Here is a 15,459-nt window from a genome sequence, read left to right as displayed (position 1 = left end):
ATAGAAAATAGAAAATAAAAGAAAATACATAATAGGGCAGATGTTACATGTTGCCTTAACTGCTCAGTATTTCAACATTTTCTTTTCGTTTTCTCCTTTGTTGTTTGAAAATAGAAAATTACAGTTCTGTCACAATCATAAAAAGATAAATATTATTTATAGGTGTAGTTTAACAAGTTTGCCCTCCTGGTACAGAGCCCCCACCGACTGGAGGAAATATAAGAAACATGGCTGTGCACCCCTGTAATTGTTTGTCAATTAATGTTTAGAAATGAATAGTCTTAGCCTGAGCTGCATGTCTGTCAGCGTGACGTTTTCTTATCTATCAGATATAAGAAGGATCGACAAGGAATTGATTTTGCTGATAGAGTGTAATTCAGTGGCAGAGGGGCAGATCGCCCTAAAGCACATCATCCCAGATATTTAATGCATAAAGCAGCTTCAGTTCATATAAAACATGGGCTTGCCTCTGAAAGTTAATTTTTGCAGTGAGTACGTGTAAACAATATTAGGACAGCAGTTTGATTGGTAACATAGTTTTACTACCTTTCCACATCCTCCAGCTCTTGAGGAAGATTACATGCTCTATTGAGAGTTTGACATTTCGTTCTGCCAGAATAATCTGCTGATGATATTTGATTTCAACCTGAAGTGTTTAATTATATCATTGTTGTTTTCTCTGAACTTTTTCAGAATGTCTACCTTTGAACAGTTTAATCCAGATTTTTACCAATCAAATTATGATATTAATGACCAACAAGAAACCTTATATGACGATGGAGGGAGCAGTGGTCCTGATTCAAGTAGGTAAGACAATTTATGCAGTTACATAATATTACATACTTTGTTACTGCATAGATATAGGCCATGTCTTTTTTATATGCCACTGAACCTCTTCCCACCTGTCTTCAACTGACCCATCACCTTCTATCTTTTTCTCCCTTATTTGTTTACCTCGTTGTCCTTTAAATACAACAATGCTATTTGCTCAACCCCTTGTGTTATTGGATTCTACATTCTAACCACCATCTGGATAAAGAGGTTGCTTCTGAATTCTTCATTGGGTTTATTTGTGGCTATATCTTTGTATGACTGCTAGTTTTGGTCTCCTCCACCAATGGAAACACCTTCTCCATATCTGCCATATCAAACCCTTTCAGAACATTAAAGGCCTCCCTTCCATTATGCTTCATGTCCCTGTGGCAACACGTTCTGACCTTAGTCACGAGTCTACTGTGTGCAACTTTAGTTCATTTTTGAAAAAAACAAATATATTATTAAATTTGAAGTTAACCATCAAGAATAATGAATCAATATTTGGGCTTAGATCTTTATCAAGTTGAATGTGTAAAAAAAAGTTGAAAATGTTTACACTTTCTTTAACAAAAATCTCCTTTCACTACAGTCCATTAAAAATATCAATCATCCAGACTCTTTAAAGTTTCAATAGGTGACACTGAAAACTTCTTGCGGAAATAAACATTGTGAAATTGACAGCATAGTTCATAGGGCCAAAGCTATCAATCCAGCAATGTTTCCCCTGGGGCTCAGGTGTTTCAAGGGGCTAATGGATTTCTGGGCTCTGAGCTAAGCCTCATTATGTACTCTTGGTTGAGAGCCCAGCCAAGTATTAAAACAAAAACAGAAAAAAATGGACATTCTCAGCAGGTCTGACAGCATCTGTGGAGAGAAAAGGGAGCTAACGTTTTGAGTCTGGATGACTCTTTGTAAAAGCTGCAGGACTAAAGTACTAAAGAAAAGCAGCTAATGTTTCGAGTCTGGATGACTGTTTGTCAAAGTTGAAGTACAAATGACCAAAAAACGTGAGCCAGAGGGCAACGATTGCTGATTGACAGCTCTGCCAGTCTGATCCATGCTGAAAATTTGACAATGTTTATTGGAAATGAGAAAGGGGCTGTTTGGGTGGGGCATAGAGGGCATGAAGGACGATTGGGGGTGAGTGGGTGGCATGTGGTTGCATGGATGGGGCACGGGAAGTTTATGGAGTGAGGGCTAGGGGGCCTTTTGGTTTTTAATCTAATTGGGACAAAGTCCCAAAGTACTGAGTGGGCCTTTTAAACAGCCTTCCTCCGTAACCAGCTGTTCCTGTGCCTTTGTCTAAGCTTTCTCAGGTTGACTGACCCAACCCCAGCACACACCTGCCTCCCCAACAAAGAAAATCCCATCCTCGTGGACACTTTCTCCCAAGCGCCTGGAATTTTCCCAACTGTGGTTTCATGCCTCAAGGATGAAAATCACATTATCTAGAACTGCTTTCATGATGCCGTTCACTAAGAAACACTGAAAATTGTTTTGTCTCTGCAAAACAAAGCAGGGTTTGAAATATTTGGATCCACCTTTAGTGTGGATCTGTTTATCGTGATTCTAGGCTATCTTTGTCAACAACAGTAGGTGATACTAATGTATATCTTTCACAGTCTTCCAATGTGTCCAGGTTTGCAGACAGCACTAAGATGAGTGTTAAAGCAAAAAGTGCATAAGGTACTGGAAGTCTGCAGAGGGATTTGGATAGTTTAAGTGAATGGGCTAGGGTCTGGCAGATGGAATACAATGTTGACATATGTGAGGTTATCCATTTTGGTAGGAATAACAGCAATAGGGATTATTATTTAAATGATAAAATATTAAAACATGCTGCTGTGCAGAGGGACCGAGATGTCCCAGTGCATGAGTCACAAAAAGTCGGGCAATGGAGAATCCGCCCAGGGTTTTCTTGGGCTGCCATAGCTTGGTAAGGTGATCATGAGGGACCATAAGGGGAGATAGGCAGGCAGAGCTTAGAATGAAGGGCTACAGAGGATCTGCAGAGGCATATCTTTGTATGGGGGTATCAGAAGCCACAGTGGGTGGGTAGGGTGATTAGCATGGCGTGGGGGAATGAGGCGCCAGAGGTGATGGGTGAGGGACAAGCGTAAGGTAGCATAGATAGAGCACGGGGAGTGTGTTAGGTGTTCGGGTTGAAGGGACTTTGTGCTTTTACTTTAACTGCGATGAAGTCTCACAGTATTGAAGTGGGCCTTTTCAATAGCCTGTCTCCACACCTGGCAGCCCTTGTTGCTGTCCCTGAACATTTTCCTGGACGGTGTGGCCTGACTCCAGCCTGCACCTGCCTGCCTCCTCCCCTGGAATGAATTCCTGTCCTTGCTGGCACTTTTTCCCAAAGCAGGAGGGCTGAACAAGGGATTTTCCCAACTTCCGCTCCCAGTCTCGAGGATAAAAATCCAGCCCATTGTTTTTTCTTTGTTGTTGTTGCCTATTTCCTTTTATTCATGTTTTAAATGGATTGTGACATTTTCACCTTAATGAGGACCATTTTACCTCTATGTATGTCTTCCAGGGAATTGGAGAATGTTGGTCGGCAACCCAAAATATTTGTTCCTTCAGAAATGACACAATCTTCACAGCTTTATGCAGGATATATCTTGCAGCCCCAAGAGATGTACACTCCCTTTGGACCATCCCCCACAATGTATGGTGACACGGATGATGAAGCATCACTTTTAGAAGGTAATAATTTAAAATGCTAACTCTCAGGATTGGAACATTGCGATCAGCACAACACACGCAGGGTTACTGTTGAATTTCTCCACACAGTGAGTGGCTGATTTCAGACATGCTGTTGTATTGAGATGCTAAATGTGGACACTTTGTCCAAAGGGAGGGATGGTCAGATAAAAAGTTATAATTAGTTCCTTTCCAGTTTGATACACGATCAATTGCACAAAGACTAAAGTTGGGTACAACTGTGGCTTTATTACAGTCAGATGCGTGGCCTCCTGCTGCAGCTGGCGAAATGGCAGGGCACTGGAGGTCATGCATATTTATACAGTTCTCCATGGGCGGAGCCAGCCGGCAGGAGCTACCGGCGAACCTGTAGTGCAGGTCCTACCTTACATCTCCGATTACAGTGGATCACCACATTCACCCCCTGTTAAAAATGAGTTCGGCGGGGGTGACTTGAAACTATATACAATTAGTGCAATTATGTACAGTGGTAGGGAAAGAAAAGTCCATGTTGACGGTCCGGAGTCCGTCAAAGGTTCAGCCGGTTCGGTGCTTCGTTGGGAGCGGCGTAATGGTGGCGGTGAAGTTGGTGCTGGCGGGGATGGAGGTGGCAGCGATGGTGGTGCTGATGCTGACCAGTCATCGGGGAACTCCGGGAGCGTGCAGACGTCCGCTTCATCCTCTTGTGCGGAAAAGAGGAGGCGGGGGGTGGTCTGGTGGGGTCAATATTGGTGGCGCGGTGGGAGGTGGGGGGGGGGGGCGCATTGGTGGGGGTGTGCGTGTTGGGGTGGAACCTGGCGGTGCCAGGTCCCTGAGTGAGGCAGTATCTTGGCGGCCATCGGGGAACTCAACCCTGTTTAGCACAGGGCTAATTTGCTGGCTTTGAAAGCAGACCAAGGCAGGCCAGCAGCACAGTTCAATTCCTGTACCAGCCTGCCCGAACAGGCGCCGGAATGTGGCGACTAGGGGCTTTTCACAGTAACTTCATTTGAAGCCTACTTGTGACAATAAGCGATTTACATTTCATTTCATTTCATTGAGGGTTGGCGTGGAGCAGGTGAACCCTGTCCACCAAAGGGTCCGCCTTGTGGAGTCGGACGTGCCTATGGAGAAGGACCGGTCCTGGAGCAGCGAGCCAAGTCGGGAGCGACACCCCGGATGTGGACTTCCTGGGGAAGGTGAAAACACGTTCATGGGGTGTATTATTAGTGGCGGTGCGCAATAGTGACCGGATGGAGTGTAGAGCGTCAGGGAGGACCTCCTGCCAGCGAGAGGCTGGGAGGTTCCTGGACTGTAGGGCCAGCTGGACGGCCCTCCAAACCGTCCCATTCTCCCGTTCTACTTGCCCATTTCCCCGGGGGTTGTAGCTGGTCGTCCTGCTGGAGGCTATACCCCTGCTGAGCAGGAAATGACGCAGCTCATCGCTCATGAATGAGGATCCCCTGTCGCTGTGGATGTAGGCGGGGAAACCAAACAGGGCGAAGATGGTGCTGAGGGCCTTGATGACGGTGGCAGGCGTCATATCGGGTCATGGGATGGCGAAGGGGAATCTGGAGTACTCGTCGACCACACTGAGAATGTACGTGTTACGGTCGGTAGAGGGGAGGGGCCCTTTGAAATCCACGCTGAGGCGTTCAAAGGGGTGGGAAGACTTCACCAGGCGCGCACGGTCGGGCTGGTAGAAGTGCAGCTTGCACGCCGCACAGACCTGGCAGTCCCTGGTGACTGTCCTTACTTCCTCGACGGAGTAGGGCAGATTGCGAGCTTTGACCAGATGGTACAATCGAGTGACCCCTGGGTGACAAAGGCTGTCGTGTAGGGCCTGGTGTTGGTCCACTTGTGCGCTGGCACATGTACCTCGGGCGAGGGCGCCTGGGGGCTCGTTGAATTTACCGGGGCGATACAAGATCTCGTAATTATAGGTGGAAAGCTTGATTCTCCACCGCAAGATTTTATCGTTTTTGATCTTGCCCCGCTGTGTGTTATTGAATATGAAGGCTACCGACTGTTGGTCCGTAAGGAGAGTGAATCTCTTACCGGCCAGGTAATGCCTCCAAGGCCGCACAGCTTCAACGATAGCTTGGGCCTCCTTTTCGATGGATGAGTGTCGAATTTCAGAGGCATGAAGGGTGCGGGAAAAGAATGCCACGGGTCTGCCTGCCTGGTTTAGAGTGGCGGCAAGGGCGACATCTGAAGCGTCGCTTTCTACTTGGAAAGGCAGTGACTCATCCACTGCGCGCATCCCGGCCTTGGCAATGTCTGCTCTGATGCGAGCGAAAACGTGTTGTGCTTTGGCCGCGAGGGGGAATTGGGTAGACTGGATGAGTGGGCGGGCCTTGTCCGCATAGTTTGGGACCCAGTGAACATAGTAGGAAAAGAACCCCAGGCAGCGTTTGAGGGCCTTGGGGCAGTGGGGGAGGGGAAGTTCCATGAGGGGGCGCATGCGGTCGGGGTCGGGCCCGAGAAGTTCGTTTTGGACTATATAGCCGAGAATGGCTAACCGGGTCGTGCTGAACACACACTTCTCTTTGTTGTAGGTCAGGTTGAGAAGAGTGGCAGTGCGGAGGAATTTATCGAGGTTGGCATCGTGGTCCTGCTGGTCATGTCCGCAGATGGTGACATTATCTAAGTACAGAAAGGTGGCCCGCAAACCGTACTGGTCGACCATTCGGTCCATCTCTCTTTGGAAGACCGAGACCCCATTTGTGACACCGAAAGGGACCCTAAGGAAGTGTTAGAGGCGACAGTCTGCCTTGAAGGCAGTGTATGGCCGGTCCAACTTCCGGATGGGGAGCTGGTGGTCGGCGGATTTCAGGTCAATTGTTGAGAAGACCTGGTACTGCGCAATCTGATTGACCATATCAGATATGCGTGGGAAGGGGTACGCGTCGAGCTGCGTATACCGTTTGATGGTCTGGCTGTAGCCTACGACCATCCTGTGTTTCTCCCCATTCCAGGGGCTGTTGCTGGCCTCGATAATACCCTCCTTAAGCAGCCGCTGGACTTCGGACCTGATGAAGGTCTTGTCCTGGGTGCTGTACCGTCTGCTCCTCGTGGCAACAGGCTTGCAATCCGCAGTTAAATTGGCAAAAAGGGAGGGGGAATCGACCTTGAGGGTCGCGAGGCCGCAAGCGATAAGGGGGGGTAAGGGCCCGCCAAATTTGAGGGTGAGGCTCTGGAGGTTGCACTGACTGTAATAAATTGATGCACGATCAATTGCACAAAGACTAAAGTTGGGTAGAACTGTGGCTTTATTACAGTCAGATGCGTGGCCTCCTGCTGCAGCTGGCGAAATGGCAGAGCACTGGAGGTCATGCACATTTATACAGTTCTCCCCGGGCGGAGCCAGCCGGCAGAAGCTACCGGCGAATCTGTAGTGCAGGTCCTACCTTACATCTCCTATTACAGTGGATCGCCACACCAGTATTGGTGGTTGGTCATAGAAACGGTTTTGGTGCAATTATGTGAGATGGTCTGCCCTCTCAATCATGAACACAGGTGTGAGAGAGACCCGATCCATTTCCTTTTTATTTTAAAGGTTTGGGAATTTTGTTTCTTGGCAACTTCATTGCTCCTAATCTTAGCTGTCTAGTGCTTTTATGACAACGTTAATATTGAACTTCCGATTGTAAATCATTGTCATGTTTTTAGATTTTACGTCAAATATTTCCTCAGGTTTAACATCACTGTCTAGCAAACCACATGTTTCTTCTACTGACCAGAATGTACGCTTTTTTGGTATCGAAACAGCAGTAACCCCCAGGAATAATAATGGAGAACTCTTATTTTGCAAAGGGTCCAGAGGAATGAAACAAGTGTTACTATGTAATTCTCCATTATAAAACTGGTGAATCCATTTTTTAGTCCATTCCCCCAAATTCTACCAGACCAAGACTTAAGGTGGAACTTCCCTGTCTGTCACAAAGGCAGGTTTATGTGCTACATCACCTGCACAGAGCTCATTAAATATTCATTGACGGGAAACACGCACAACACTGGTAGGCAGCATCCGATTCACCTGCCATGCCGTGACCTCACCGCTGCCTCGTCCTGGGCACCATATTTAAAGCACAATCTCTCACACCAGAATTGATGGACACCAAAACCAAAGAAGACTGTTGCCCTCATGTTCAGTAAAACCACCCTGGACCACCTGCTGTTTTTGACACGATGTCCTCTACCTCTGGTCTGGCCGCAAGTCCATCAACCTCACCACCCTGAGTTGGGAAGCAGTGGCAACAGTGGTCGTTTCCAACTCATCACACAAGTGGTCCACCATCCAGTTCAGAAAGAGGATGAATGATCTAAGCCACACCACCAGGGTAAGTCCATTTCTTAACTCATGAACCCACCAGCCCATCAGACATTCACATTGATCTCGCACACTGCCACCTCAAGGGAAATCACCGCTCACTCTCACACACACCTTCACATCTCCATCAACCTCATGTCCTCTCAAGCTCACTGTCCTCATCCTGTCCATGGATCTGTCAGTCCTGGGGGAGCAGGATATTGAGGATTCCCTTTCTACCTTATACTCAGAACCGTGACTCCATTGTAATGCCTATGGCCCAAGTGGATCTTAACCCTCCCCATCTTGGGGCCTCTGATACATTGTGTGATGTAGAAACCCTCCCTACCCACTCCACCTCCCCAGTCCCTCATCCATAGCCTCATCATGAAGTCCCTTGTGCTTCTGTAACCTAAATCCCGAAAGCCCATTCCCCGGGTCAGGGCCAGTCGATAATTCAAAGCCACCCACAACGTCGTAAAACTGATTTTCTGTTCTTGTGATATTTTCCACTACCACGTGCCGCGACATCTGGGGAGGAGCGGAACATCCTGCTCTTACGCTCTGAACCAACATATGGTTTCATTTAAATAGCACAGATGAATAAAGAATGTGTGGGTGAAATAGCGAAACAAGCAACATATGAGATACTAGCCAACACATTATGTAAAATAACAATGATGTCATTCTCTTTATCTTCATAGTTGAGCACTGATTTTAAATCAGGTCATGAATTGGAAGTATGGGTCATACTTCACCAATATCACCCTGTGCCATCCCAAAGCATCACTGTAGGAGATTTTACCTCCAAGGACCTGCTGGCATGGTCTAATTTTGGCCCATGGGCAAAGTCAGTGGAAATGACATTATCACCAGTGGACGTGAATCAAAAAGATTAAGGATATGCCTGAATTCCATACTGATCTCTGCTTCATTGGGGATTGAGGAAATCCACAATTGGAGTGAGGATGTAGAAGGAGGGCCCAAGCTATCATGGTGGGATCACAAGGTGCTCCTGTGGCAGGATCCTGCCTGGCGTCAGCTTTCAACACAGTGGCCCTTAGCCAGCAGTGAATGTTATAATAACAACATTGCAAAGTGACTTCACCATTTAAAAGGCCAGGTATCTTTCCCATGCCTGAGTTCAGGCACATGGAGGTGGGATGGGACAAAGACACAGTGCCGTAGGATGAGAAAGGAACATTTTGTGGAGGCTTTTTAAAAGAGTTGTAATGATTTTTTACAAAGTGAATAAGAACACTGCAGAAGGAGATCATTCGACCCATTGAGTCTGCACCGAGCCTTCGAAAGAACACCCTACCTGGGCCCTATCCACTGCCCTATTACTGCAACCCCAACCTAAGGGGCAATTTAGCACAACCAATCCAGCTAACCTACACATTTTTGGGCTGTGGGAGGAACAACAACTTGTATATATATGGCACCTTTAACATAGTTTAAAAAGTCCAAAGGCAGTTCAGATGAATATTATCAAACTAAATTTGATCCTAAATCACATGAAAAGACAATAGGACTGGTGACAAAAGCTTGGCCAAAGGAATAGGTTTTAAGAAATGTTTTAGAAAAGGAGGAAGAGGAACAATGGTGGAGAGTGGAACTTCCAGAACTTAGGTCCGAAGCAGCTGAAGACATGGGATGGGATTCTCCGAGCCCCACGCCGGGCCAGAGAATCACCGCAACCGTGCCACGCCGCCCCGACGCCGGCACGCGATTCTCCGAGGGGCGGAGAATCGGCGCCATTTGTGCCGGCGCGGCGCCGGTTGCGGGCCGCTGTCCGGGGCCGGGCCGCCGATTCTCCGGCCTTGATGGGCCGAGCGGCTGCGCAGAAACGGCGCCGGCGCCGCCCACACCTGCTCACAGCCGGCGGGAACTCTGCGCGCAGGGTCAGGGGGTGGCTTGTGGGGAGGGGTTTCTTCTCCGGGGGGGGCCTCCGATGGGGTCTGGCCCACGATCGGGGCCCACCGATCGGCAGGCCGGCCTCTCTAGCCCTGGCCCTATTTTGTTACCCGGCCGGCCCCTGAAACCCCGCACCATGGTGCGTTGGGGCCGGCGCATTGAGGAAGTCTCCCGCGCACTCGCAGGTTGGCGCGGCGCCCAGTTGGCGCCGGGAAGGGAGGCTGGAGCTGCGTGAACCGCTCCAGCGCCATGCTGGCCCCCTGTGGAGGCCAGAATCGGTAGTGCCGCGCCCATTTCACGCCGTTTTGAAACACGACGGCGTTCACGACGGCGCTGACACTCTGCCTCCATTTTGGAGAATCCCGCCCAGTGCCTTTAATAGTGGAATTATGGCGATGAGAGTATTCTAGCTCGGAGGTGGAAGTGCTATCAGATTAGCCGAACACATGGAGCCATCAAGAAGAGAATAGTCAGGAGTGTTTTTGGTGAATGAGTGAAAACAAATGAGTGAATGTGTGCTGTATTAATAAGAAACACTTGCTTGAATGTCTGGTTTTAACACACAATTGGTGATTATTATGATTTAAGCATACGTGAGGATGCTAAATTGGGCATCCGTACATTTAGCACTCCAATACTGACTAGAAGCAATTTGAGTGAAACAGTGTATGTAGACTCCACATATCCATTGCCATTGAATTTATGGAGTGGACTGGTTGGCAGTCAAGTGAACATTTGAGGATAACTCAGAGAGGGAGAGAAAGAGAGAGAGAGAGGGCATACAATCTTTCCAATACAGCACTAGAGGTTCAAGTGAAGGAGGTTCTGAGGTGGAGGGATATCCTCTACCAGCATGGGGGAAGGAAGCCGCAGAGATAATGAATGAAACACATTGGGAGGGGATCACCTGGGAGATGACTGCCAAAATCCCAGCCTCAATGACATGGCTCTAGTGCTGCAAGGTGTATAGCCACCCTAACGCAACTAATCAAGGTAAAATCCTATCTGACGAACACTCAGTAACTGTACTGCCACCACCAGCATCACACCTCAACACACTTCATCTATCATCAAACTATACACCAACATTCACTCACTATTCACATCACACAATATTGAATCTTCACAGTCATTACTCACGGTGCAGGTACAGCTCACAGCTCTTCAACCATGGTGACGCATCCCGCACATACTTAAAAACATCTGCCAATCCACTCATTCACAATCACCACTTTCAGGACAAGATAGCATGTAACAGGCATCAGCAGGACATTTGTTTTTATTTATTCTTTCATGGGATGTGGTCACCACTGGCTGGGCTGGCATTTATTGCCCATCTCTGATCGTCTCGAGAAGGTGTTGATGAGAATTGCTGCAGGCCACAGAAGGGAGTTCCAGGAGTCTTACCTGGTGACAGTGAAGGAATGGCAATATAGTTTCAAATCAGGATGATGTGTGGCTTGGAAGGAAATTCCCCCACCACCCTTGTCCTTTGGGGCGGTAGAGGTCATGGGTTTTAAAGGTGCTGAGAAAGGAGCCTTGTGAGTTGCTACACTGCATTTTGTAGATGGTACACTCTGTTGCCGCTATGTGTCAGTTGTGGAGGGAGTGAATGTTTGAGGCGGTGGATGACATGCCAGTTGAGCAGGCCGATTTGTCCTGGATGGTGCCAATTTTCGAGAGTGTTGTTCGAGCAACACTCATCCAAGCAAGCGGAGAGTATTCCATCACACTTCTGACTTGTGCCTTGTAGATGGTGGAGAGATTTTGGAGACTCAGCAGGTGAGTTACTCTCCACAGGATTCCCAGCCTCTGACCTGCTCTTGTCGCCAAAGTATTGATATGGCTGGTCCTATTCAGTTTCTGGACAATACATCCTTCTTGAACCATTGCAGTCTGCCTGGTATAGGTACACCATCAATGCTGTTAGAAAGGGAGTCCCAGGATTTCCATCCAATCGCGGTGAATAGGGATGCAGCCTCTTAATGAGCACAAGCATGAAGTTTAATTGTCCGTCAGCCTCTAAATGACCTTCCAGGTGGCCACAAGCTTCAACTCTTTTATCAAGTTGGTGCTTCACTTTAAACGTGGGTCAAACTGGTGTTTTAGCTTCAAATTCTATCTTACTACATCAGAGATTCTTTAATGTCTAATTTATCCACGAAAAATTTCCCTGCCAATACAAAAACATTTTAAGTCCACACAACAACTTGAACTAGAATCAAGCCACAAAGGAATAGAATGAACCAAGAAACCAATTTGTTTTAGATCTTTACATAATTAACGGCACCTAATCCCTCATCAAATTAATTTTAAATGGATCGCATCAGCAAATTACTTTGCAAAGACCCACAGGTATATAATGTTTATTCCAAAGATGCTGACCCAAACATAACTCTTGACTACTTTGTACCAGCTTTTTTCAACTGCCTTTAATAAATCATATTCATAGGTTTTCATGATATATCTTTCCATTTAATGCTGAGGGGAAATACATTATTGCGCAACTTGCTTTTCATGAATAGTATATTTGGTCTTAACAGCTTTTCATGAATGATACCTTTATCCATCTAAGATACTTTCACATATATTTGAAATCAAATCAAGCAACTAGCAGGTCTATTATCACAGCTATTGTCCTTATGTGATGACTGCAATAAACACAAAGAATATAAGTAAAAATCATGAAAGGGCATTATAAATCTATTTCACCTCACTGCGAAGAGTTCCAATTAATTATTTATTTGGGCGGCAGCTTCATTGTATTTTCTTTTTTCTTCTCTGACAAAAGAGCTCTGATCCTAGCTTAGAATGTTCATTTAGAAACTTTGAGATTGAACAACATGCTCAACTGGTTACTTCACTCACTTTTGTAACTGCTGACACATTTACAAACAGAAGAATCTGCTTGGCAGTTCTTTTTAAATTTAGAATAGGGTTAAAACATACAACCAAATATTCTCAGGTGAACAATTTCCTCATGTGTCCCTAAACCTAAGATGTTTTTCTGTCTTTGATATAATGTCGGCATGTCCAAATTAGGGACAGGAATTGACAAGCTGGACGAATGGTAGTTTCAGACTCTTATTTTCGGGTTGTCTCAGAAGACATTGGGTGTTTAACTCTTGTAAAGAATCTGGCTGGAAGCAAAGATCTTTCCTTAAAAGTACTTTTATTTACATAACTAACTATATATAAGTATGTCAGGATAGAGCTACTGCCCCTCCCTTGTTCTTCTCTCTCTGAGTGACATTATTATGATGTAGCTCCTTATGTGCATGTCCAGCAGCTATTATTAGGGTGGTGATAGCGTTAACCCTTTACTTTACATCCCCCTTATCCAGATATTATTATACACACATCCTCCTACACCTTTCCCAAAATCTCTATTTTTAAAGGGATAGACTACTTGATGGTTTTACCAATCTCTCTGAACATGTGCAGAGTTCCTTTTGAGTTGTTGTGGATCTGTTCAATGCAAACTCACTCCCCAGAAGCTGTCCCTTCTGGTTTCCCTCCTCAGTGATTCTGCAGGTGTGATGTCCTCCTGAAGATCAGAAACGCAGCCCATCCTTTTACAGTTTCCTGATGGTTGAAATCAAGGTGCTCCTGTTTTTCAGGTGATACCTGTTTCTGTCTGGACCAGGTTTGACCTTGGCTGTTATAATTTCTCCGTTCTGGTAATTCTCGCTGCTAGTCTCTAAGCCATATACTGGGCGTCATTCTCCGACCCCCCGCCGGGTCGGAGAATGGCCGTAGGCCGCCGTGAATCCCGCCCCCGCCCCCGCCGAAGTCTCCGTTACCGGAGATTGGGCGGGGGTGGGAATCGGGCCGCGCCGGTTGGCGGGACCCCCCGCTGGATTCTCCGGCCCGGATGGGCCGAAGTCCCGCCCAGAAATTGCCTGTCCCGCCGGCGTAAATCAAACCTGGTATTTACCGGCGGGACCAGGCGGCGTGGGCGGGCTCCGGGGTCCTGGGGGGGGCAATCTGACCCCGGGGGGTGCCCCCACGGTGGCCTGGCCCGCGATCGGGGCTCACTGGTCCGCGGGCGGGCCTGTGCCGTGGGGGCACTCTTTCCCTTCCGCCTCCGCTACGGCCTCCACCATGGCGGAGGCGGAAGAGACTCTCCCCACTGCGCATGCGCGGGAAACTGTCAGCGGCCGCTGATGCTCCCGCGCATGCGCCGCATTTCCGCGCCAGCTGGCGGGGCAACAAACGCCATTTCCGCCAGCTGGCGGGGTGGAAATCCCTCCGGCATCGGCCTAGCCCCTCAATGTTGGGGCTAGGCCGCCAAAGATGCGGAGCATTCCGCACCTTTGGGCCGGCGCGATGCCCGTCTGATTGGCGCCGTGTTTGGCGCCAGTCGGCGGACATCGCGCCGTTGGGGGAGAATTTCGCCCACTATCTCTCTCTTTTTGAGAGTGGGAAAGTTATGAGCCCTGTGTCGTTTGGGCTTTACCTGTTCTGTGGCTTTCTTCTCTTGCCTGGCACAGCCATGATCTTCCACCATGGTATTAACATGTGGAGATGGAAGAGAAGTTGGGATCTTAGCCTGTGGCCCATTGAAAGCTCGCTTGGGACAACACTTTTCGGTACTCACTTAGGTTTTGTACCTCTATCCAATGGGAATAATAATCCACAACTATGAGAAATATTTTCCCTTTGAATAGGTCCACATCAATTAGGAAAGGGCCAATATGAACGAAGGGGTACCTGGGATCCGGGCCTTCCCCCTCTATGAGGAACGGACCCTGGAGGTGGCGGGGTTGTCCGAGGAAAGAGCAGTCACTGACGGCGCGGTTGGCCTGCACGACTGAGGTGAGAATCCACTGCCCCTTCACCCAGGTGATCTGTCTCAAGTGAGTTGGTCATGTCAGACAAAGTGATCCTTTCCTCTCATTGTCCGCATGTCCATTCGCTCACAGTATCTGCTGGGCTGGGGCCATCCGGACCCGCCCCTCCATCCCTCTACCCAAGAGAACGTCTCGGAGGAGAGCTCTGAGGAGACCATTATAAAGGCGTCACAGCTCTCCACCCCACCATCCACCAGCGCAGAGACACACACGTCGGTAGGCAAAGTCAGCGGACTGGCTTCTGGGACACAATCTGGTGAGCACCATACAGGATCTGACACTCCCTGTTATATACACAGAAAGGGCTTCCCAGATTAGGCCACTAATCAGGGAACTCGTATTCTAATTGGCCAATCTCAAAGGCCTGGTCTAAGTCATTACACTCCTCCTCCCTCTCCAGCACATTGCCCCACTGTGCAGCACATTGCCCCACATTGTCCCAGGTTGGTGGAGGGCACAGCAGACCACCAGAAAGCGGGAGACCCTCTGGGGGGTGTACTGCAATGCACCACCAGAGCGATCCAGGTATCAGAACCACATTTTTAGCAATCCAATTCACTGCTCAATGACACCAAAGGTGGCAACATATTTGATTCATTATTGTCACATGTATTAGTATACAGTGAAAAGTATTGTTTCTTGCATGCTGTACAAACAATGCATACCGTACATAGGGAAGGAAGGAGAGACTGCAGAATATAATGTTACAGTTATAGCAAGGAGTAGAGAAAAGATCAACTTAATACGAGGTAGGTCAATTCAAAAGTCTGATGGCAGTAGGGAAGAAGCTGTTCTTGAGTCGGTTGGTACGTGACCTCAAATTTTGGTATCTTTTTCCTGACGGAAGAAGGTGGAAAAGAGAATGTCCGAGGT

At 47.9% G+C, this 15,459-nt stretch overlaps 1 protein-coding gene across 2 annotated transcripts in view; it reads left to right on the top strand.

Moving 5' to 3' along the window:
• The window catches only part of LOC140408867 (protein YIPF5-like), a 70,442-nt gene that overhangs the window by 10,900 nt on the left and 44,083 nt on the right, over positions 1–15,459 (top strand). For both annotated transcript variants that reach the window (XM_072496677.1, XM_072496678.1), the window contains exons 2-3: positions 694–807; positions 3,359–3,528. In XM_072496677.1, coding sequence (XP_072352778.1) covers positions 695–807; positions 3,359–3,528 — 283 coding nt within the window. In that variant the 5' untranslated portion in view covers position 694. The remainder of the gene's footprint in view (positions 1–693; positions 808–3,358; positions 3,529–15,459) is intronic.

The sequence above is a fragment of the Scyliorhinus torazame genome, chromosome 3 (assembly GCF_047496885.1).
Source record: "Scyliorhinus torazame isolate Kashiwa2021f chromosome 3, sScyTor2.1, whole genome shotgun sequence".
Taxonomy (NCBI): Eukaryota; Metazoa; Chordata; class Chondrichthyes; order Carcharhiniformes; family Scyliorhinidae; genus Scyliorhinus; species Scyliorhinus torazame.
Note: the sequence above shows the minus strand (reverse complement) of the source record. Positions and strands in the feature narration are given on the sequence as shown.